This window comes from Miscanthus floridulus, chromosome 19, assembly GCF_019320115.1.
Source record: "Miscanthus floridulus cultivar M001 chromosome 19, ASM1932011v1, whole genome shotgun sequence".
NCBI classification, from domain to species: Eukaryota; Viridiplantae; Streptophyta; class Magnoliopsida; order Poales; family Poaceae; genus Miscanthus; species Miscanthus floridulus.
In genome coordinates, this window is record NC_089598.1 from 18,892,971 (window position 1) to 18,916,544 (window position 23,574).

At 47.0% G+C, this 23,574-nt stretch overlaps 3 protein-coding genes across 3 annotated transcripts; 2 read left to right on the forward strand and 1 right to left on the reverse strand.

Moving 5' to 3' along the window:
• The first annotated feature begins 7,621 nt into the window (after positions 1 to 7,621).
• Positions 7,622 to 9,513, forward strand: LOC136529554 (glycolipid transfer protein 1-like). The gene is made up of 5 exons (XM_066522632.1): positions 7,622 to 7,751; positions 8,065 to 8,195; positions 8,291 to 8,459; positions 9,091 to 9,222; positions 9,307 to 9,513. The coding sequence occupies exons 2-5, from the start codon at positions 8,119 to 8,121 to the stop codon at positions 9,340 to 9,342; spliced, it is 414 nt and encodes a 137-aa protein (XP_066378729.1). The 5' UTR covers positions 7,622 to 7,751; positions 8,065 to 8,118; the 3' UTR covers positions 9,343 to 9,513.
• A 2,644-nt stretch (positions 9,514 to 12,157) lies between these two features.
• On the forward strand, positions 12,158 to 12,454 carry LOC136527689 (uncharacterized). The gene has a single exon (XM_066520484.1). It carries the CDS (start codon positions 12,158 to 12,160, stop codon positions 12,452 to 12,454), a length of 297 nt encoding a protein of 98 aa, XP_066376581.1.
• Positions 12,455 to 12,916: 462 nt separating this feature from the next.
• Positions 12,917 to 14,407, reverse strand: LOC136529700 (GDSL esterase/lipase At5g45920-like). Its single transcript, XM_066522773.1, has 4 exons — positions 14,003 to 14,407; positions 13,847 to 13,914; positions 13,588 to 13,752; positions 12,917 to 13,471 (listed from the first exon to the last, which is right to left on the reverse strand). The coding sequence occupies exons 1-4, from the start codon at positions 14,315 to 14,317 to the stop codon at positions 13,306 to 13,308; spliced, it is 714 nt and encodes a 237-aa protein (XP_066378870.1). The 5' UTR covers positions 14,318 to 14,407; the 3' UTR covers positions 12,917 to 13,305.
• Between the last annotated feature and the right edge of the window lie 9,167 nt (positions 14,408 to 23,574).

A 23,574-nucleotide genomic window follows, 5' to 3' on the forward strand; every position in this document is an offset into this window, starting at 1 on the left:
TGGTGGTGTAGTGGGCTGTACAGGGTTTCATTCTAGTTTTAGAGCTAGAGCCACACAAACTGGACTTTCACTCAATATCGGTTTGTTCTTATCATCTACAAGCCCTTTGCTTTTTTCTTGGTGTATTTTTTCTGTTTGTTTTTTGTTTTCCAATAACCGAGGCAATACTGGTTACAACGGGTCAAAACTAGATATGTTTGTTTTCCAGATTTATTTACATGGGAAGTTGTGATTTGTACCACTCCTTTTTTCAAACTTTGAGCTACAATATTCATTTCCACATCTTGTCCTTTGTTTTTGTGATTTGTGCCAACAAACGCCACATTTTTGTCCTTGTCCTTCCATAGAAAAAAATTGTTTTTTTGTGATTTGTGCCAACACATACCAAATTTTTGTCCTTGTTTTTTATAGAAAAAATTATTTCTTATGATTTGTGCTAACATACCTTGTCCTTTGTTTATTGTGATTTGTGCTAGTGCACACCACATTTTTGTCCTTGTCTTCCTCTAGAAAAAAATTATTACTTGTGATTTGTGCCGACACATTTCAGATATTTGTGCTAGAATACACCGCATTTTTGTGATTCTGTTTTATTGTAATTTATGCAAATAAAGACCCCAGAAGCTAAGCTCGTCCTCGTTTGTTCTGTAGAAGTTTTTATGTTTTTGTGCATGATATTTTCTATACAGTGTTCTCATCTACGCTTGTGTTGGGCTATGTGAGAGGTTGTATTCAAAGACGAGCTGAACTGTAGGAGTATGTATGCTGCTACTACTCCCCACTCATTCTTAGCCACCTCTGTCCCTGCACAAACACCATAGTCCACAGCACTAGTAGGGCTTTTGTACCTTGGAGGAGGCTGGTGAGCAGAACCCACCAGTGTTGGTTTTTGTGGTCTGAGATAGCTAATTTGCGATGGAGAGTCCCCTAGTCAATTGGTTTATGGGAGCTAAATGCTACAAGTATGCCATGCGCCCGGAGAGATATATTGATTCTGGTGGAAGTGAAGGATGAACCTTGTTTTGTTGTAATCTGACAGAAGTTTGCAAAAATATACGAGGCAAGCTTTGGTGAAAGTACACACGATAGCAGTTTATCGCTTCACTTTTGTTCCTCTGGTTTTGCTGTGTCCCCTGTCCTGGTTTACCTGGGTCACTTAACTGTAGCTTGCTTGCTGAGAGTGGACTAACGTTCGTATAGCTGTGAGCCTATGAGAACAGATTTGTCCAGTATTTCGGTGAGCAGCCGAGTCGCTGCTATTGCACTGGAGTCTCTTGCTTCGGTCTCTGTACTACGGTGCATCTGAAGTGATTGTTACATCTCCATAGTTTAGACATTTTCGGAAAGGGTAACACCATCACACAACTAGAGTTGGAACGGGACTAGAAACCACACCTCTAAGCAGCAGCAGCAGTACGATCGGCACCAAGGTGGTTACTCCATCCCATCCCTTGCCCAATTGATCAGGTGTGTTTCCCTCCTTCAAAGGCCTCTGGTCCAGCTGTGCATTAGATAGATTTTACATCATCATCAACCATATTCGGCTGATATCTTTGCTGCTTGACAGTCACATACTTCTCTTGTTACCTGAACAGCGTCAAAATTACACAACAGAATGATTTATTGCTCCTTTTCAGCAAAATCAGTATATATACCAAGGAAAAAAGATTAATTGTCTAAAAGGAACTTGGTGACGCCCAAGTTTTACTAGTAAGTAGTAACCAAACAACATAGTTGAAGCTGACACCTCTAGCCGAGGAAATCAAACCAGCACTATTACATTGAGTATTATGCATCCTCCATGCCAACACCTCGACACCTCAAATGCTTATGCTTTTCAACGGTCAGATTTCTTGCTTTTTGGGTGGTGGTCTAGCCATGATTTATCCTTGTGCAGGTCCTCTACTGAACCTATTTCCTGATCTATCTAAATAAATCACTGGTATTTTATGTACATGCATAGTTTATTTCAAAATTATTCCTGATCATTGATTTTATATTGCTTGGCTGTCTTGTTGCTGTTGTAGTAGAATAGTAGGAACTCACATCTTTTAACTGTATGTTGCATATATTCTACAATAAATATGTGTGCAGTATCCATTTCTTGATTGCACATTTATAAGTAGTAAATAGCACACTTAAATTACTGCAATTATGGTGTTTAACATGTGCAATATCCAGTCTTTATATGCAACTTTCTCACTATTTTGTTTTCCTTTTTACATTTCATTAAGCACGAAAAACATATGTTCAGAAAACCACTGCATATAAAGGAGATTACAGCTTCATTCTCTCCTAATTGAACTCTTTCCTCTCCCTAATTCAAGCCTTTCTGATTTGATCCATTGATCCTTTCCCGCCTAATCAACCTCTACGACAACGTCTATAGTTATTACCAACCATAACATCTCTCCCCTCCTCTGGAAAGAGCTCGTCCTTGATCAAGGGTTTAATTTGTGCCTATGATATTTTCTGTAATATCATATTGCTTCTAGATTATAATTCTGTTAATTGTGATTTGTGCCGGCACACCACTTTATGTCCTTGTCCTTTCATAGTTTTTTATGATTTGTGGCAACACATCTTAGATATTTGTCTCTGTCCTTCCATAGAAAAAAATTGTCTCTTATGATTTGTGCTAACTCACCTTTTCCTTTTGTTTATTATGGTTTGTGCTTGCCCAAGGCAAGTTTTTGTCTCTGTCGTTGTTTTGGAATCGGGAGTTGTGGTTTGTGGTGCGTGTGGATGCTTGGGTGACACAGTCTGTTGATGCCCACTTGATTGTACTGGGAGAATGGTTGGGTTATGTGTTCCTCCTATGATGATTGAGTGCCAAGTGAAAATGAGGGTCTCAGGCTGTCTAGAATTCATATTGCTAGTCTATAAGTCTGGATACCTTGAGATTGGTCTGGTTGATTTTCTTTATCGTGCTAAGAAAATAGTGAATTCTGATAAGGCCTGATGGTTATACAATTGCAGATTGCAGTTGATAAGTTAATTCATGTGTGACATATATGTCAGCCCTTCCTCTCTTTCCTGGTTTCTCTGCATTGTATTCTGTTCTAGAAAGATTGTCAGAAAAAGGAAATTTTCTGCATTTTACTGTTGAACCCTTTCAAAATCCAAGTGACCACATGGGGGCTTTATGCAGAACTCTCCTTTGGGTTTGTTCCATTTTGTGCCTTTTTGTCATATCTACCAAGTGCTGACTAATAGGCGCATTCTACCATAGTCTCATAGCCATAGGCATAGTGCGGTTAACATAATAACAAATTGACAATGGCAGTGGCATTTGTCAAGTGCATATATGAGGTGAAAAGTTCATAGCTGTTGGATTGTTCCCTTTTACGCTCTCATATCCTTTTTTAAACTGTCAGAAATATCTTCATGAATCATTACGTGTGGCATAATTTCTGTTCTTTAAGTACATAGGGTGAATGTTAAAATTATGACAAACAAATGCTCTTGTTTTATTATGGCAAATTAATAGCTTCAAAGCACATTTCATGTTACAATTATACTGTGTCGAAAGAGTGTTGCTTGCAGAACTGAATTGCAGTTCTAGAAACTACTAATTGATGCATTTTCTTCTGCAATTTGTGCTTGCTTGAACAATAGGTTGCAATTTCTACAATTTGGTTCTGTATGCATGGATCAATCTGATTGATATTTACCTTTTTGTCCCTATTATGCACAAATAGAAAGTAGGAACCAATAACCTGCTGAATTCCAGCTTTACAATGATCAAATGAGCATTTCTTACTATTAAGAATGTTTGCTTTTTATATAAATTATTGCCAAACTGTCTATAATCTGAATGTGCTTTTAATTGTTGTTATCCCCAAATAATGCAGGATACACCGGCTATTGACATTTGGAGCATTGGATGCATATTTGCTGAGGTGTTGACTGGAAAGCCTTTATTTCCTAGTAAAAATGTTGTTCATCAGCTAGATTTGATTGACTGATCTTCTAGGCACACCGTCAATGGATAAAATTTCTTGGGTATAGTGCTATAACCAAGGAAACTCTATTTTTATTTCGTTATATGGCTCAGTGACTCCAAAGTTGAACTAGTTTTTTATTCATTTTCAGGTTCGGAATGAGAAAACAAGAAGGTACTTGAGCAGCATGAGAAAAAGGACCCTGTTCCATTTTCTCAGAAGTTTCCCAGTGCAGATCCTTTAGGACTTTAAACTATTAGAAAAGCTATTAGCGTTTGATCCAAAGGACCGTCCAACAACAGAAGAAGTAGTCCTTTGCTGTTGTCTCAAGTAGAAGGTACGTTCTCTATGCAACACACTCTTTGAGAAAACTGGTGTGATACTGTCTGATCTATCCAACTAGTTCACACATTGTTAGAATCTAGAATAGGAAAATCTAAATTTACTTATTAATTGAATGATGGCTTTGCTTAATTGGTTCATTGGTCAAGTATGTCGAGCTGAACTTGAAATTTAACTTCTTTATATGTTCATTTCATCTTTAATATGCTTTAGCCGTTGCTTCTATGTATTGACCAGTACATGTTTTTACTACTAACCTGCTGGTATAGGCTGCTGTTGTTAAATGGGCTATTTTGTCATTTTAGTTAATGGGCCAACTTTGGTTGCACAAAAATTATAACAGATTTTCTCCAAATGGGCCTTCTTTAAAAACGTGTGCTACCTGGTGCTAAAACACATTGTTTCTTTTCTTTTGGAAATCATGTGTTATGCAAGCAACTAACAACCATGTGCTAGCTTGTGCTAAAACACATGGTTTTTTCTTCTGTTACAAATTGTGTGTTTTGTAGCTAGCAAATAACCATGTACTACATTTTGTTGAAACACATGGTCGTTAGCTGACATGCTCTAACACTAACCACCAGGCACCAGCCTATAAATCCTCCATCGGTATCGAGTAACTACCAACACAAGCCATCGAATCCAAGCTGCCACACAGCCCACAAAGCTAGATAGCTCCACTCCTACGTCGACCGACCGACGACCACGCACGTACACCAAGCCGCCGAACGAAGGACGAGCTGCTGCAATGGCGTCCATCACCAACTTGAATACGCTGATGAAGGTGCTGCTCTGCGCCGTGCTCCTCCTGTCCACGACCGTCGTCGTCGCCGCCCGCAGCCATAGCGAGCCTGACTGTCGTCGTCGCCTCGCCATCGCCCCCCGCAGCCACAGCGAGCCTGACTGTCGTCGCCTCGCGGTCGCGGCGGTGGCGGTGATGACGGGCCGGAGAATGCTGGGCGCCGCGGCCTACTTCGAGTCGAAGAGGGCGAGCCCCAGCGGGCCCGATCCTCAGCACCATTAATTAACCACCTTTTTAACCCTCGCTCTTGCGCCTTTCATTTGTCGTTGCTGCGCGGCCGGATGACGTTTGCAGCTACGGATGATGAGGGTCTGCAACAGAGTTTGAGTTTCGTCCATCATATGCGTAGTCACAGAGAGTGTTGTCTGTTGTTTGTTCTCTCAAAAACAGAAGTGTTGTACTGTCAAGGAAGATCGATTATTGCTGTCTAGTGGCGACGGCCCGATGTGGGAGAAAATAAAATATGTCCTTGAGCACGTGCTCTCTCCTGTTGCACTGTTAGATGCGTACTGAGAGAGCTAATACTGCCGCTCGTTCGCTTCTCTTATAATATATATTTTTCAGTTTGAGTCTGAACAGTATTTTTATTTTATAATAAATCAGTTAGGACAATATTTCGATTTGTTTTTTCAACGAGACGAACGGAGCCACTAACCTTATTTTAAGTACCTTCGCTCCACCAGTGAATTGGTTTTTTTTTCTTCACTTGATAAAGAGCTTTATCGGTGGAGCTAAAGTTATTTGTAAATTGTTTAAGAAAATAACTCTACGTGTAAAACTTCTTAAAATATACTCTCATAAATCCACGTAGGATCCACCCAGCTATTTGGGAGAATCGAATATTTTTAGCTTCACCCTACCCTCAGTCCCTTGCGAGAGCATGTTTCAACGAGCAAGCTGCTTGAAAAATGCCCATTTATCAAATGTGTCGTCGGCGGTCATGACGACAGGGGCTTCTCTCTCTAGCTTCTCTCTAGGTGAGAGAGCGCTCCCCAGCCCCGCCGGTGGCCACTCCGGCCCCGGCGTCCACCGCCCCTCACAAGCGCCGCCGGCCACCCAGGCCTCGGCGTCCACCACCCAAGCTCGCCGCTGACCGCTTTGGTCGCGCCGACCTCCCAAGAATGGAGCGCGGCTCCCCTTCCCGACGTTCCTGGGCGGACGAAGTGGAGGAGGAGGAGGCAGCCCGGAGCATGGCGAGATCTGCCCTTCACCACCTTCCTCCACTAGTGGCGGCTGCCCACGCTACACATGTCCTCCGGTCTAGCTCCCTTGACCCGGACGCGGAGCCTTACATCGCGTCCCCGGGCGGGTCGGGGGAGAGGCTACGCTTCTCCGTCTCCGAGGCATCACTCGACGACTCCGACGCGCCGCCGTCTGTTGGTCGTGGCAACGCGGTCCGCCTTCCAAGGAGGTAGCGCAGACGCTGCCATCGTCGCAACCACATGTGGGGTTCATGGCTGACACGGGGCGCGCCAACTCTAGGCCGTCGTCTCCGCCTCCGCGTAGGCTGGCATCCATTGTCATCCACTCGGTCCGCATGTCTGCTGAGCCGGACTCCGATGGGTTCAGGGAGGTCCACAGCCGCCGGCGGTGGAGGCGGGCGGTCGTCGCAAGCAAGTCCCGGCCGGTCCCCGCGGACCTGGTCAGGAAGTGCTTCAACTGCTTCGCCACGGACCCACGTTCGTGCTGACTGCACTCTGCCGTCCAAGTGCTTCAACTGCAAGGAGCCCGGTCACCAAGCACGTGACTGTCCGCTGCCGCCGGTCGCCAAGCGTGCTGAGGGCCAGCGCGGTCGCTCCCCGGTCCGCATCGATGGGGTAGCTCGGGGTGCCCACCGTCACCGGGCCTCTCCCTCTTGCCGTCGCGTCTCGCCTGCGGATATGGCATCCGCCAGGTCGTCTCCACCGGTCGTGCTCCCACCGTCCCCCCAGCCTGTGAGCCGCTGACGCCGGACCACCTGGCGAATGCTATGGTCGTGCAGGATGAGGCGCCTATGGATGCTTCGGCTCAGGGCGCTGCGTCCGGGGCCGCGAGCTTCTCGGCCGGCGTTGACAGGGAGCGGCCTCTGACCATCTGGGGGGTGGGGGGCGGGGGGCGGAACGCCCACACCTCGTCCCGCGCTCCCTACTCCGGTGCGTCCAGGCGACTCCGGCTTCACCTAGGACGCTGTGTCAGAAGGACGCTGCTGGAGTTGGTCGTTGTCCCGCGTTCCCCGGCCATCCAGGCGCGGAGGACGCTCTATCTCTGGCTTTGGTCGCGCTGGTGCTCGGCACTCGGCCGCCGGTGTCTCCGGCGATGGTGCGGGAGTGCCTAGGTGAGTACTTCGGCATCGCGGAGAACATGGTCACCGTGCATCGCACCATGCCGGATGACTTCATCGCGCATTTTAGCCGGCAAGAAGACCTGGAGATGGTGCTGAGCACGCCTTGGCCGGCGGCGGCCTCGTTCGCGCTACGGTGGCATCGTTGGAGCAGACTGTTCATGCCGTCTGCAGGGGCCTTTCGCTTCCGGGTGCTCGTCGGGATGAAGGGGATCCCAGCACATGCTCGATCCTCCGACACTGCCCAGACGATTCTTGGGTCGTCCAGCGCGCGGGTGGAGATCGCAAACCCCGACGCCCTCCTGGATCCCGAGGACGAGCGAGAGATGTTGGTCGCGGCTTGGTGCGCTCACCCAGACCTGATACCCCTCTAGTGCCTGTGCAAATGAAATTTGTTGTTTTCATATGAATTTTTGCAAAACGAGTTTGAATCTCAAATTTTGTGACAATGCACATCTACAGATGCACTATTGGTGCATAGTTTCAATTTTTTTTAAAAACTCTTAAGCATGGTTTTGCAAAGGGTTTTCATGATTACACCGAAGATGTGGTTTACACTGAATATTTTGCCAGTTCATTTCTCACTTCTGGAGCCCTTGGGGTTCCAAGTTATTTTTTTATTTTTAATTTCAATTGACTTGATCCTCTTCTGTCAGAGATTGGAAACAAAGTATTCTTCAGATCCGTCAAAGTATGAACACTTGTACAGCATGGTCCGGGAAGAAGTTCAAAACAAGACCGCAAAAGGTCCCTCAAGCTGCACAAATGGGCTTCTGTGGCTCACGAGGTACTTCAATTTCTTATTATTTTGTCACTTTTCATAGCAACTTGATCAGCATGCCAAGTATGTGACTTTTATTTACTCAAATTTTTGCATTTCAGGGCCATGGATTTTCTTGTTGAGTTGTTTCGTAACCTTCTTGAGCATGCAGACCTGCTTGATCAGCATGCCAAGCATGAACACTTGTACACCATGACTCAAGCTTGCACTGATTCATATACTAAGACCCTGAAGAAATTTCATGGCTGGCTTGCCAGTTCTAGTATTACGGTAGAATCTTTCACTCTATATAATGATCCATACAAGTGATTGAATTCTATCCACATAGGCAATCTGTTTCTTCAACATCCTTTCTTGAGAAAATATTATCAACATATTACTTCTGGAAATGTGAGTAGTTTTCACATGGATTGCCAACCTGCAGCCTGTTCGGCTGGGGCTGAAACGATCGTTTATGATCGTAGATTATTACTGCTGGCTGGTTTGGTGTGAGAGAAAAATACTGTTCTGGCTGAAAATTTACGATCGTTGACGACCAAGCGAACAGGCTGCTGAATAGCATGGCATCAGCGCATGATAGATCAAAGGACAGCTTTGACTTGTTTTAAATCTGAAAAGTTCTTTTCAAGAACATTTTCTTGTCACATCCAGTTTTGTATCTATGACTTCATCAATCCAAATTCTTCCATCCAGTCTTTTCTCTCTGAAGAACTAAAACGTTAAAACAGGTATTTTCACAATTTCTAGCTACAGACGACAAACACCAGATAGTCATGTAGTTAATTTGAACTGTCTACTGAAACCCTTATTTTTTATAAGATCGTTTGCGTACTTTTAGTTAGAGTATACCCCTTTTATTGGTGCTTCCATTTGTCGATTTACTTATATGAGTTGATGGCAGGTGGCCATGAAGCTCGCTCCTAATAGAGATAAGTTTATGGAGGTCATTAGTGGAACTGGTGACATCAATGCAGATATTGAGAAATTTTGCACAACCTTCTCTCCTTTCCTCAAAGAAAATCATGAATTTCTGGTATGGTCTCTCCCAATTTAAGATTCAGTTGTTTTGATACTTTGGTCTCTTGTGAAATAGCTCTTGGCGCTGCTATTCTTGCAGGCGAGCGTTGGTCTTGATGATATGAAGGCTTCATAGAGCAATCTCCGTGATGATTACAACAAACAACAAAATAAACATGTCTTATCAAACTCAAGTGTTGCCGAGGATATACCTTTTTTTTTTTTCCCGTAGCCATCTTCCCCTTGAAAATTATACAGGGCCATAATAATTGTCCGCATGATTGATTGACCATGGCTACTTACACAGCGAATTGACAGTACTCAACAAATTTACTTTCCAAACTCAATCCCCCTGTTACAAAAAATCTACAAATGATGATGTGGGTGGAACTCTTGTGCTATAATTCTCTACCCTTGAATCTTGCAACAATACGTAAATTCCTGCAAAAACCAGAAACGTTACCACCTAGCAAATGTGTCTGCCACGCCAGATGTTATGCAGTATGCACATTTCTTTCTAGCAATTTTCCAGTTCTGGATTCTTGCCAAGTGATCTGTTCCTCGAAGCAAATGTGCTTGAGTGAATTGATTAGTTACTCAGCCTTAAACATAGCATCTTGATAACAATGCCAATCGGCCAGGTTTGCTGTGTAGGCCTCATGTTCTTGTGAAATCCGATAGCAGTTGTGCTGAACTGAGTTCGGAAGTTGTTTTTGAGTCGGTTTGAATAATATGTTTTTTTTATGTGTGGAGGTTTAGTAAGGGTGTTGTTCTTAGGGCATGTGTGGATCCATTAGGACTAAAAATTAGCAGCTACAATTAGTACTAGTAGATCCAAACAGACCTGCTAATTATTAGTTGAAGGACTGCTAACTATTAGTTGCATTAGCAGGTTTAGAGTTGCTAATAGTTTATAATTTTATATGCACATTCAACTCACTATCCAACCACCTATTAGCAAATGGATCCAAACAGTCCTCTGCTAAAAATTAGCAGCTATTATCTATTAGCTAACTAATTTCCAAACAGGCCTTTAGTTAATTTATGTTACTCCGAATATAAGAATACATTTAACTGTGTATGGCAGATGATACTCGTCATGAAATAAATATGCTTGACATTAGGGTGATACGCTACCGACTAACGAGGCTAGTTGAGCAAAGACGAGGAGCCACAGGGCTCGCCATTGCTCTGTCCTACGCATCGGATAAAAATCTGTATCAGTGGAATATGACACAGATTGCCTTTGGTAAACATGGGCCATGAAAAGGGTCGAAAGGCAGATCTGTACATACCATTCAATTCAATAGTACTGTAGCTAGGTGACTAGGTCCGTGCCTTTGGTGTGGTCCTGTACATAACTCTTTTGCAAAAAGGATTGTGTGGTCCTATACAAACTAACACTTTCGCCAAAGGATATAGTTCAACAGAAAAGGCCCAAACATGGTATATTGTTCATCAGCCATCACAGTGGAGTCGTACGTGGAGAACTCTGGTCGCTAAAAAATTATGACTGAAAATATCGTTATGGAAGAAAAACAATGTTTCTTCGCTGAAGCTCATAAGATAAGCGAACAAAACCTACCTACGGCACGTATGCAGGTGGCGACAAGAAGAAAGATCCGGCTCTAGATTACGGCGCCGGTTAATTCGTGCGAAGTGATCTGGCTCCATCGAGAAAGCCTGTAAACTGATTGCTCGTGTGACGTCAGCATCGGTTGTCCAATGAACACCATGTTCGCTTGTTGGTTTTAGTCAGGCTTATTCAACCAGCCAACAGTGTTTTACTCTCACAATAAATCAGCATCAGCTAACCCAAACCAGCCCAGAAACCAACCAACGAACACGCCGTAAATCTGGCAATCAGTAACGGTTTTCCACACTCATGCCTTGGGAAATATATATTAGGAGATTAGTGCTATTACTAGCAGAAGAAAACCAGCTGATAGCTTCTTATTAGCGGGACTATTAGCTAACTTATTAGTTGAGTCATGTTTGTATCATCCCTCTATCTAATATATATAATACTAGTAGTACTTAATTTGGGGAAGGCAGTTAATAATTTTTATTAGCAAAGATAGTTTATTTTGAACTAGTAGTTGGATTATTAGCTAAAGTGTTTATATCTATTGGTGCTAATTTTAGCTACTAACAATTAACACTAATAATATATCTTAATAGGTCCTTAGAATACTACCGGTTAACTAAACTGGCCCGGAGGTGGACGAGCCAGTCATCATCCACTGACCATGCAACATATCTGCAATGCTAAGTTTTCCTGTATCATTTAAGGACTGTTTGGATGAGCTAGAGCAAGTTACTAGTTAGACTATTTAAAAAAAAATAGTTAAGGTTTTCTAGCTAATTGGTCAACAAATAGTTAAAATCTTGGCTAAAAAATTTGCTTAACCCACCTATTAGTCTTCCTGCACTAAGGTTAATTTTAACTAATTTTTAGATAGCTAGCAATTAGCTCTTGTATCAAACATGCCTAAAACTGATTTTTTTTTTTTTTTGAAAACTTAGCAGGAGCTCTGTCTCTCGATTAAAAAGGCCTGCAACTGATAAAAGACTCGCCAATCTCGTGTGCAAGAAAAATGTAGAAAACCGATGTGCAACATGGCTTAAAGTGGCGAGACCTTTTTTTGCAAGCCGTCGTCATCGTCGCAGTGCGGTACAGGGGGGCTCCACCGCTGCGCGCATGCAGCAAATAAACCACCAGCTGAACGCAACGACAAACTGCTCGATCACTCAGGCCGCGTGCCTATAAATTCTCGATGTGTCGTGCATGTAATCCAAGCAAGAAGCAAACAATCCAAGCTGCCACAGCACAAAGGATTCCACGACGACCTCGACCGACGACGTACGGCGACACCAAGCCGGCCGGCGCTGTCCGATTGAGACGAAGTGGCCGGGAGCTGCACGGACAGCACAAGCAAACGTGCACTCCCATGGCGTCCAGCTCGAATGCGCTGATGAAGGTGCTCCTCTGCGCCGTGCTCCTCCTGTCCACGACCGCCGTCTCGCGCGGCCACTGCGAGCCTGACGACCACCGCGGCGGGGTGGTGGTGATCACCGGGCGGAGAATGCTCGTGGCGGAGAGCGACGCCGCGAGCTCCTCGCTGGCGGCCACGACGACTGCCGCGAGCGTGCCGCGGGTCACTCGCGCCGCCGCCGCGGCGGCGGCGGCGTCGTACTCCGAGTCGAAGAGGGAGAGCCCCGGCGGGCCCGATCCTCAGCACCATTAAAGCCCTCGCTCCCACGCTCAATCGTGTCTGCTACATGACGACGTACGGTGGTTGAGGTCTGAAAGAACCTCGAATTATACGTGAGTTTTTGTAGTTCGTATGTATATGTGATAATGTACGCGCGGAAATAAATCGCATCATTCGCCGTTGATCATGCAAGGGTCGCACAGAAAGTTTATACTACTTATTACTACTTTACTAGTCCTATATATAATAATGCTACGGTGGATGATTTTTTTTAATTTGGTGGTTGATTTTTTTTTCTAACGGACGTATGCTGTTAATGAGCCCGTGACAGCCTCTTTGAGAAAATGAGAATGGTGGATGGGATGGGCCTGGTGGCTCTGAGGCCTAGGACAGGAAGTAAGCCCACAAGTCTTCCTTATCCACAGAGAGACAGTTTTTTTTAAGTTTTTTAAAAATAATTTATAATTTCATTTCTCACCAAGAGGCAGAAGAAAATTGATCTATAATAACGGGGCATACGAGACAACGAAACAAAGCATTACGACATACTGATACTCAAACCGCTTATACTATAACAGACTAAAACACTACTGCATGAATTATGCTTCCATTAAAAAATACCCATGCAGATGTTCAAAAAAAAACCCATCCAGAACATTCATGGATAGAAGGACGCAGAGTTCCCATTTGTTTTTGTTTTTAATTATTAAAATATTCGAGAGTTCCCAGACTTAGGCCTGTTCGGCAGGATTTATTGTTGCTACGGCTAATTTGTAGAATTAATTTATTGGAAGAGAAAAACACGGTTCTCATGGCTGAAAAGTAGATGTGTTCAAGCGAACTAAAGACGCCGTCGTCGTTGTCTTGCCATCATGCATGGGCCTTCACTCGTGGTCCTCGAACGACTTGGCCGGGTTGTCGGGGTCCATGTCGCCGAAGAGCGGCAGGTCGGCGGGCAGCGCCTCCAGGCTGAGGTTGGCGTCCTTGAGCGCCAACACCACCTCCTCGAACAGCACCCGGTTGCCGCGCGGCGTCAGGTGCAGCCCGTCCCTTCCCAAGCACACAAGAAATGGCAAATTTCCATTTGAGTTTTACCACTACTATCTCCGTCTGGACTCCGGAGCCTGGAGCGGGCAGCAGGACAGAGTGCGTAGCGCACGGCGTACCTGAGGAACGACTTCTCCCAGCCGGGCAACCTCTGCATCCTGGACCAGATGTCGATGGCCCTGAGCCCGCACTGCCGCGCCACCTCCAGGCACGCCCGCGAGTACAACCCCGCCGCCGCGTTGGTGCGTTCCGGCAGGCCGGAGAAGTCATGCGCATACGGGTACCTGCATCATTTCCCATGTTCCGTTCCATCAGGATCGAAGCGGGGTCACCAATGCCGATCGACTGCCGCGCGCAGCGTAGAGATCGATCACTCACCGGAGACGCCCGTCCTCGTCGACCGGCGGCGGCGTGATGAGGATGACGACCAACGACGGCCACCGCTTCTGGAAAACAGAGGAACTACGTTAGTGCCATGCCGTCGCGGCGAAATGCAGGTCGCGTGCCCACAGAATGGACTGAACTGGGTTTAACCTTGAGGAGCGCGCAGATGGCGCGGAGGTTGTCCTTGTACTCGGCGAGGGGCACGTGCTGGAGCGCGCAGGCGCGGTCGGGCAGCGCGGCGTCGTTGGCGCCGAAGAAGACGGTGACGGCGGAGACGGGGCCGGCGATGCTGGCGACGGCGCGGCCCACCACCCGCGCCGCCCAGCGCGTGTTGTAGCCGCTGTAGCCGCGCAGCACGACGTCGGCGGAGCGGGAGTAGTGGTTGGCGAGCGTCGCGCCCCAGCCGCCCTCCCCGAACGCCTCCTCCGTGATGGAGTCCCCGAACAGCACGATCGACGGCCTCATTTTTTTTTTCCGCTGATCGTGGTCGTGTGTGCGGTGTGCGTGCGTGCCGATGGACAGGCCGGCAGACCCTGCACCGGTGCTGTGCTTGCTCTGGATCGTCGGTTCTTGGATGTGTGCCCCGTCATGGCATGTCTGGCTTTATATAGACGGACGCATGCAGGCGAGTCGGCGTCTCGGCGACGCCACGTCTGCGTCGTTCCAGGCAGCGAGGTCGGTTCGGCCTGCGACGGCAGCGCGGCGGACGCAATCAGGCGGTGCTGCCGTCATCTGGTGCGTGCCGGCGGCACGGGTGGCGCCAAGCCAAGCAGCTGCGCGGCGCGCGTCCATGTCGGCAGCATGGCGCCTCATCGAGAGGGGAGTCACGGGTGGTTGGACGCTTCGGCGCGTGGGCCCAGCTTTCTCGTCTGGGCTTGTCCGGCTGCGGCCAACAGGGGGCGCAGGGATTCTGGGGAGGTGCATGCACCGGGGGAGACGGTGGGCCGGCCCGGCCGAAGGCGGTCGAGCCCGTTCACAAGGGTCAAAGACCGGAGGCACTTGCTGAATGGCTGGATCGTCGTGTCTGTGGATTGGAACCCTCGGCCGCGAGTGTGCTACGTGCCAGCCCGGCTCTGCCGAGCCGTGTCGTGTACGTACCAGGCAGGAATGGGTTGCACGCAGGCCCAATAAATGGATCGGCCTTCCGATGGGAGATAATTAATCTTCGAAAAAAAACTCCACATTATCTCCCTAAACTTATGCGAAAGTCCGCTTTTCCTCCCTGAATTCGAAAACCAAGCAAAACACCTCCCTCAACTTTTAAAACCGTTCTTCTTACCTCTCTGACCTTGTTATAAGCAGTTTTGAAGGCGTTTTTGTCTTTTTTTATTTATTTCGGCTGAATCTTTGAAAAATCATAGTCAATCACAAAAAAAATCATAAAATGGAAAATTTAATTTTCTTGGACTCCACATGAGTAGATCTATACAGTGAACATATAATATGGTATACTTTAGTACAAATTTTTTGTTGTAACTTTAAATCTATTCTTTTCTATAATTAAATAAAATAATTCATAGCTGCAATTTCTATGGTTCAATTGTAGTGAATTTTTTATGGTGGGCTATTTATTATAAGCTTAAACTGTAGTAAAAATTTCATACCCATTGGATCATATATAACTTAGTTATAGATTTTATTTAGGTTTGTGCTTGTTAAATATAAATAAATCTATAACTAAGTTATACATGATCGAATGAGTATGAAATTTTTAATATAGTTCAATCATATAATAATTAGCCCATCATAAAAATTTCATCACAATTGGACCATAAAAACTACAGCTATAAATTATTCTAATTAATTATAGAAAAGCACAGATCTAAAGCCACAACAAAAACTTTGTACTAAAGTATATCATATTATATATCGACTGTGTAGATCTACTCATGTGGAGTCCAATAAAATTGAATTTTCTATTTTATGATTTTGTGTGATTTACTATGATTTTCAAAGATTTAGCCAAAATAAATAAAAAAGGAAAAAGATAAAATCGCCTTCAAAGAGGGAGGTAACGTGGACTTTTTTCTTAATCTTTAGGCCAGATCTTTATCCTCTTCCATGGCGGCCTGGCCCATGTTGGAGTCTCCGAGGTGGCCGTGCCGTGCCGTACCTACGAAATTTGCTATCATTTTTTAACCGCACAAGAACAAATTTCACCGGTGACAGTGACTAACAGCCACTAATCGTCCGGTGCAAACTAATACACACAAGCTGGCTGGTCACTCTATCCTAAAATATAAAGTATCGCAAATGTTTGGAATAGGGCTTCCGAACACCCGGATGCCGCTTCCAAGAACCCAAAAATCACCGCGCCGTTTCTCGTTCCCGCCCACGCCACATGCTCGCTCCATCCCCCATGCGCTCCCCTATTCCGCGCAATGTAGCTCTCCCATCCGACGCCGTGCGCGCCCCCCACGTGCTGCGCTCCATCTCCCGTGTGCCCACTCCACCTCGCAGCCTTCTCCGCCGTGCGGTCCGTCTTCTCCACCGGAGCAATCCGTGGCGGCCTTCTCCATCGAACCTGTCGTGGCCTTCTCCACCGGAGCGGCGAGCTCTACACCACAGGCGAGCACTATACTAGTGAACTCCACACGTCGATGGGCCTCTATTTCCAAGCAGCAAGGAGATGTTACGCTGAAATCGCATGATGCAAACATATGTTTCAGATGTATGTCGCAAGTGTTCTGTATCGGTATTACAAAAGTAGATCGAGATATTGCACATGTTATAATACACGTATTGTTTCAAGTGTATGTTACAAATGTTTCTTCTATTTCAGACGTATGTTGCAAGTGTTTCATTTAGATGTTGCAAAAGTAGATATGAATGTTGCATATATAAAAGTGCATCTAGCCCTTTAGTGGGTTTTGGATGATTCAATGACAACGTGATTAAAGGTCTAACACGTTTGCTAAGTGTGGACAGGTAATGGGTTATCTCACAGGTACTTAATAAAAGCCAAAATAATATGTTGTTGTATAAACAATCTAGTTCAAGCACAAGACAACAATGCAAATGGAATTCATGCAAAGGCTTATTTATTGTGGGATTTTCATGTACTATGTGAAAGCAAGCTCATAAGAATTAATTAATGAGACATGAGGGATTGCATATGAATGGTCTCATATTTGAAGCTTGCTAAATTGAAATAAAAAAAGATAACAATACAAATGAATAGATAATTCAACACAAGATGTGACTTGATGGCTTGAGATGGTGAAGATAGCAAGGAAATGCTCCGAGGTACTAAGCAAGGGTGAAGAGCAAGTGATGGCTTGGCGGCCGAAGAACCTAGCTAGGGTGAAGAAAGAAGTACTTGCATTTAGTTGAGGTATTAATCAAGCTATGATGGTCATGTCAATGTGGAGGATCAAATCACTATTAAAGTGTTTGATGGAAGTGACTTGATATATTTGGGATTATTCAAATTTGATGAATAGAATCAAGTCACGTGCTCAAGATGGCTATGATCAAGTGAAAGAGATTAAAGTTGACATATTGACACCCTCACTTGATGAAGATTGGAATACACGGCTTCGGTTGAAAGAGATCAACTCAAAAGGTTTAAATTCGTTATACTTTGAAATTTGAGTTAATAGGAATGTCGTACTATTAAAAGGGATGCATCATGTTGATAGATAATGTTTCATAAGTGCTCAAGCCAACCCATGTGAGTTTTGAGTGTTTGAGAGACAAAAGAGCTAACCTGATTTTTGCTGGTCTGGCAATACCGGACATGTCCGGTACTGATACCAGACGTGTTCGGTATTTGCTCAGCAATGATAAGATTATTGATCTCGGGTTGGTTCATCAGGAGTTCCGACGTGAGTCGAAAGTTTCGACGGTCGGGTGTTCTGGCAATGGTCGTGAATTTCGACGTCTCGCGCTTAACTGACTTGGAGAGTTCACTGTGGTGGTCATACCGGACGTGTCCGGTATGGACGGATAGAAGCCAACGGCTAGTTTTCAAATGCCTTAAGGGTCAGGAGTTCCGACGTGAGTCGGGAGTTCCGACGGTCGGAAGTTCTGGCATGAGTCGGGAGTTCCGACACCTCACATACTTTAACTTAGTTACCGTAGTTTTCAAATGTGCTGAGGGTCAGGAGTTTCGACGTGAGTCGGGAGTTTCGACGGTCAAAAGTTCCGGCATTCATTAGGAGTTCCGATGCCTCACAATGTCACTGTAACTCTGTTACTGTTGGCGCAGTGTAAGTCACACCGGACGTGTTCGGTATGCATATGACAATGGCTATAAAATGGCTAGTTTTTCCATGGGGGCTATAAATACCCCCAAGCCTCCACCTTTGGAGGCTGCTGATTCTGCTGATACATATACACGTTTTTTAGCCTTGCCAACTCTCCCAAACCCTCTTTTAGTGAGTGTGTGATCCAAATTGTCAAATCAAACTAGTGGGTTGAGAGAAATTCAAAATGAGAGCAATCTAACCACTTGAGCACTTGTGTATATTGTCAATATCATGATTCACATATGTTACTCTTGGACTCTTCGGTCCTAGACGGCTAGGCGTCGTCGAAGAGCACCCGAGAGATTGTGATGTGCCTTGAAAAGTTTGTAACGATCGATTCTGCCGCCTCAGAATCAACTAGTGGAAGGAGGAAAATAAGTTAAAAAAGACTCTGGCTAGAGTGACCTTCGTGGTATCCTCTAGGGCTGACCTTCGCTAGGTCACCCACAGCCCCCTCAACGGAGAGTAGGACTCGAACGAGTCCGAACTTCGGTAAAACAAATATCGTTTCACAATTCGTATTTTATTCGATATTTGTGTTGCTCTAGCTCTTGTGCAGGTTCTCTGTGTATATTGTTATCTCCAGTAGATACCTGCAGTTTGATTTGAAAATAGAAATCAAAAGAAGCAAGTTTGGGGCTGCTCTGCAGAAACCGTGCATACCGGACACGTCCGGTATACATACCGGACACTTCCGGTATATATACCGGACATGTCCGGTATTTCATGTCTGTGTAGAATATATTTGTTCTCTATTCTAAATTTATTTTGCAGGGTTGTAGCTTATATATATATTCTTTATACCTTGTTTACTCTGTGGCTAACTTGTGAGGGGTGGTACCACACTTAATTTGGAGTTTCCATTTTAGAAACTCTCTTTACTAATCGTTTTCACATTTAAAGGTGTTAATTTTCAGTAACGCCTATTCACCCCCCTTTAGGCGGCATCCTAGGTCCTTTCAATATACGTGTATGTTGCAAGCGTATATCTCAAGTGTTTCATACGTATATTGCAAATGTTTTATCTGGATATTTCATATATTTGCAATGACTACACACGTGTTTTTCTGTTGTTTCAGACATACGTTGCAAGTGTTTCAGCTGTTTCGGATGTATGTCGTAAGTGTTTCATCTGGATGTTGCAAAAGTAGATCTGGGTGTTACACATGTTGCAACGAGATCCACCTACCGCAGCCGCCTGCTACAGCTGCTGGACGCCGCCGTGGGTCACCGTGTGGACGCCTGAGGTCGGCAGATGCATCCATGGCATGCGTCCACATACGGGGTAGGTCACTGCGAGCGTATCCCGTGTACTTGTGGGCGTGCAACAGGTGCAGCACCATCCAACGCTAGCACTCCGGATCGGAAGTCCAAACGCTAGCAAGTCCGATAAAGTATTTAGAAAGTTTCGAATAAATTATGGAGGTAACACAAATGATGTATGGAACTCTCTCTTAACTATTGAGAGACTTTGTGCTTACCATATTTTTAAGTCTGGTGATAAACACTAATAGCAGGTATGCATGTAATTGGATCTTTGAAGAGGTTAATTCACCCACAATGCTTCATATTTTAGAACAAATTTTAATTGTTTCCGTACCTTATATTCTAAGAGACGGAGATAGTACAGCTAGCAGGTTTAGCGACGATAAACCGTGCAGGCGTGCACACTCTGGGAGGCTAGAGAGTAGAGACCCAGAACACTGAGAACAGTACATCATGTACATGCACCGTTTAAGAACGTGTCATGCTCGTAAAGCCATGTCCCGCAGGGAAGGCAAACAAATTAACGAACGGAAAAGGCCATGTGTACGTGCACGGGAATGAGAAAGCAGCATGGACCGGCGAGATGGCAACCCACCGGTACGGTGGCGCACCGCAGCCGGCACAGGCTAACCACCCGGAAAACTCCAACTCCCCAACGCACGCACTCGCACCACCCATGGAATACGCAGAGCCGTAGCAGCCGCGGGTGTTGGAATGTAATATGGCATGTGGGCCTACCTGGCCTCCCACAATGCCTATATATGTAAACGCTGATCATTCACAGTAATGTATCGAGTATTTTCTAATCCTACTCTTTCATGGTATCATGAGACGGTTTCTTTCTTGCTTCCGCAAACCCTAATTGCGCCGCCGCTGAACCCACGTTCGCCGGCTGATCGATCGCGCCGTCGCAGAGCCTGTCCTGCTCGCCGGCCCCTCCAATCACGAGCCGTCGTAGAGCATGTCTCGCTCGCCGGCCCGATCCCCCGCACTACCCGATGTCGCTGACTCGCGAAGTCGCGATCTGCCGCGTCGCGCGATCCGCCCGCCCACAGCGAAGTCGCGATCTGCCTGCATCCGCCCGCATACCTGTGACCACGTCGTTCGCCCTCTCCCATGGCGGAAACCGACACCAAATGCCAGGCTCGCGAGGAGCGCGAGGAGCGCGCCCGCTGGGCAGAGGCCAATCGTGTTGCGGCCCTCGACGCGTACGAGGCCGAGTACGCCGCCGTCCATGCCGCGGCCATCGCCGTCCTCAACATCAAGGTCCTCGTGCCCCTGGTCTTGGATCGTGCCGCCGACAACTATAACCGGTGGCGGTCCATGTTCCTCATTGTCCTGGGCAAGTATGCCCTAACGGACCACGTCCTCTCCGACGTCGTCAACGCCGATCGACCGCGTGGGTGTAGATGAACTGCACCGTGCTCACTTGGATCTACTGCACCATCCACGCCGATCTCCAGCAGTCGACGATGAACCACAAGCCGAACGCGCGCGGCGCCTGGACCTACCTCGAGAATGAGTTCCTCGGCCAGCGAGAATCACATGCCCTACTGCTCTCGGCGGAGTTCCGCATGGCGAAATAGGGGTCAGCCTCCATCACCGACTTCTGCCGCAGTCTTGAAACGATGGTGGCAACCCTTAGCGACTTCAGCGATCCGATCGAGGATCGGACCTTGGTCCTCACTCTCCTTCATGGGCTCAATGGCAAGTTCCGGCCCATGGTCTCCAACCTCAAGATGTGGCAACCCTTCCCCACCTTCGAGGAGGCTCGCACACTCCTCCTGCTCGAGGAGATCGACATCGATGATGTTGCTGCAAGCGAAGCTGTCGGGGTATCAGACCCACCGGCATCCTCTGCGACAACCGTGCTCGTCACTGCCCCGCGCCCTCCTGCTAGGCACTCCTATGCAGGCCAGGGCCATGCCGGCCATGGCCACGGCGGCTATGTCGGCACCAGCCAGGGCCAAGGCGGCCAGGGCGGGCACGCTGGCCAGGGCGGCTCACAGCGCACTAGCCGTCGCCATGGTGGCCGCGGCCGCAACCAGCAGCAGTAGGTCTCCAACACTAGAGGCGGCTCTCGCTCCTCGACACCGTTCTACAACCCATGGACGGGCACCATGCAGCTCTGGCCATGTTCGCCGAGCGGTCCGGGGACGCCGTTTCGACCTCCGCCGGCTGCCTTCACTGCTATTCCTCAGCCGCAACAGCAGTACATACAACAGTTGTACGTGCAGCAGTCGTACACGCTCGGACCTCCTCCCAGGTTCGGCTACGGAGGACCATCGCCACCACAGTAGCAGCAGCAGTGGACGCCCATGCAGGGCGTGTCCTAGGATCCATCCGCCCTCGTCATCAACTTCAACACCATGACGCTGACACCTCCTTCATCGGCCGAGTGGTATGTTGACTCCGGCACTGGTGCCCATATGGTCAACAACGCTGGTATTCTTTCTACCTTTCACCATCCTTCATCATCTAGTCCTTCATCTATCATTGTTGGTAACGGAGCTTCGCTTCCCGTTACATTTATTGGGTCACACTCATTCTCCACCACACGATATCCTCTTGTTCTTTCTGATGTTTTAGTGTCACCAAACATTATTAAGAATCTGATTTCTGTATGTCGTTTCACCACTGATAATAATTGTTCCATTGAGTTTGACCCATTTGGTCTCTCTGTGAAGGACCTTCAGACACGGAGCGTGATCGCCAGGTGCAATAGCACGGGTGACCTCTACCCGTTCTTCCCAGCACCATCCAGCACTCCCACTGCCCTCGCTGCCACCACGTCATCCACCTCACTCTAGCATCATCGCCTTGGTCATCTCGGACATGTGGCTCTTTCCAAGCTTATTAGTTCCAATGCTATTTCATGTAATAAAAGCCATATTGATCATGTTTGTCATGCCTGTCAGCTAGGTCACCATGTGCGCCTACCTTTTAGTGTGTCACACTCTCGCGCTGCACATCCTTTCGATTTAATACATTGTGATCTTTGGACTTCTCTAGTTGTTAGTGTGTCGGGCTATAAATATTATTTAGTCATTCTTGATGACTGCACTCATTACACCTGGACGTTCCCATTACGTCTCAAGTCCGATACTTTCAGTGTCCTTTCTAACTTTTTCTCATATGTGCGCACGCAGTTTGACTCCACCATCAAGGTAGTTCAGTGCGACAACGGCCGCGAGTTTGACCACTCCTCGCCCCGCACGTTTTTCCTCACTCATGGAGTCATCTTCTGAATGTCGTGCCCATACACCTCTCAGCAGAACGGGTGTGCCGAGCACACCCTTCGCACCGTGAACAACATCATGTGGTCCCTTCTGTTTCAGGCTAGCCTTCCTCCGGTTTATTGGGCTGACTCACTCCACACTGCCACCTACCTTCTCAATCATCACCCCACCAAAACCCTAGACGGTCACACCCCTTTCTTCGCTCTTTACGGCACACAGCCTTCCTACACTCACCTTCGAGTTTTCGGCTGTGCCTGCTATCCCAACCTCTCGTCCACCGCTCCACATAAATTATCACCTCGCTCCTCCTTGTGTGTTTTCCTCGGGTACTCATCCAATCACAAAGGATATCAATGTCTCGATCTTCATTCCAATCGGATCATTGTCTCCCATCACGTTGTAATCGACGAGACTTTGTTTCTGTTCTCCGAGATGTCTACCACCCCCTAGGACCCAAACACACTTGTGTTTTTGGATGATGCTGATGATTCCTCTTCGCCTATGTGGCCAAGAGCTATGCCTGTAGGTACTCGTCTCCCTGGCGGCATGGATGCCGCACCTGGGACCTCTGGCGCCTCTCCCATTGGTGGTGCGGTGCCTGACACGATGTCAGGTGCTACCGTGGCCCCCTCAGGTGGCGCCACTCCCACCGGTCCAGCTGGTGCTGCTGCCCCTGTGGACTCAACGTCCCAGGTTGTTGCCATCGGTGCTGGCTGGACCACCGGCCGCACCACCACCACGACTTCGAAGGCGATCGTTCCTATCACTAATGCACACAGCATGCGCACCCGTGGCAAGGACGGCTTTTGGCAACCCGTGGATCGCCTTAATCTCCACACAACGGCTGTGGCTACCACTCCAGTACCTTCATCCGTCAGTGCCGCTCTTTTGGATTTGGCCTGGCGTCTTGCTATGCAGGCCGAGTTCGATGCCTTATAGGCAAATGACACCTGGACCTCAGTGCCTC

What these genes read in the sequence shown, in the direction of transcription:
- LOC136527689 (XM_066520484.1), top strand. Translation starts at nt 12,158, where the DNA reads ATGGCGTCCAGCTCGAATGCGCTGATGAAGGTGCTCCTCTGCGCCGTG.
- LOC136529700 (XM_066522773.1), bottom strand. Translation starts at nt 14,317, where the DNA reads ATGAGGCCGTCGATCGTGCTGTTCGGGGACTCCATCACGGAGGAGGCG. An exon ending in CCATCTGCGCGCTCCTCAAG is followed by an intron (nt 13,915 to 14,002) that starts GTTAAACCCAGT and finishes TCTGTTTTCCAG; the next exon opens with AAGCGGTGGCCGTCGTTGGT. An exon ending in GACGAGGACGGGCGTCTCCG is followed by an intron (nt 13,753 to 13,846) that starts GTGAGTGATCGA and finishes GAAATGATGCAG; the next exon opens with GTACCCGTATGCGCATGACT.
- LOC136529554 (XM_066522632.1), top strand. Translation starts at nt 8,119, where the DNA reads ATGGTCCGGGAAGAAGTTCAAAACAAGACCGCAAAAGGTCCCTCAAGC. An exon ending in GGGCTTCTGTGGCTCACGAG is followed by an intron (nt 8,196 to 8,290) that starts GTACTTCAATTT and finishes TTTGCATTTCAG; the next exon opens with GGCCATGGATTTTCTTGTTG. An exon ending in AAGAAAATCATGAATTTCTG is followed by an intron (nt 9,223 to 9,306) that starts GTATGGTCTCTC and finishes CTATTCTTGCAG; the next exon opens with GCGAGCGTTGGTCTTGATGA.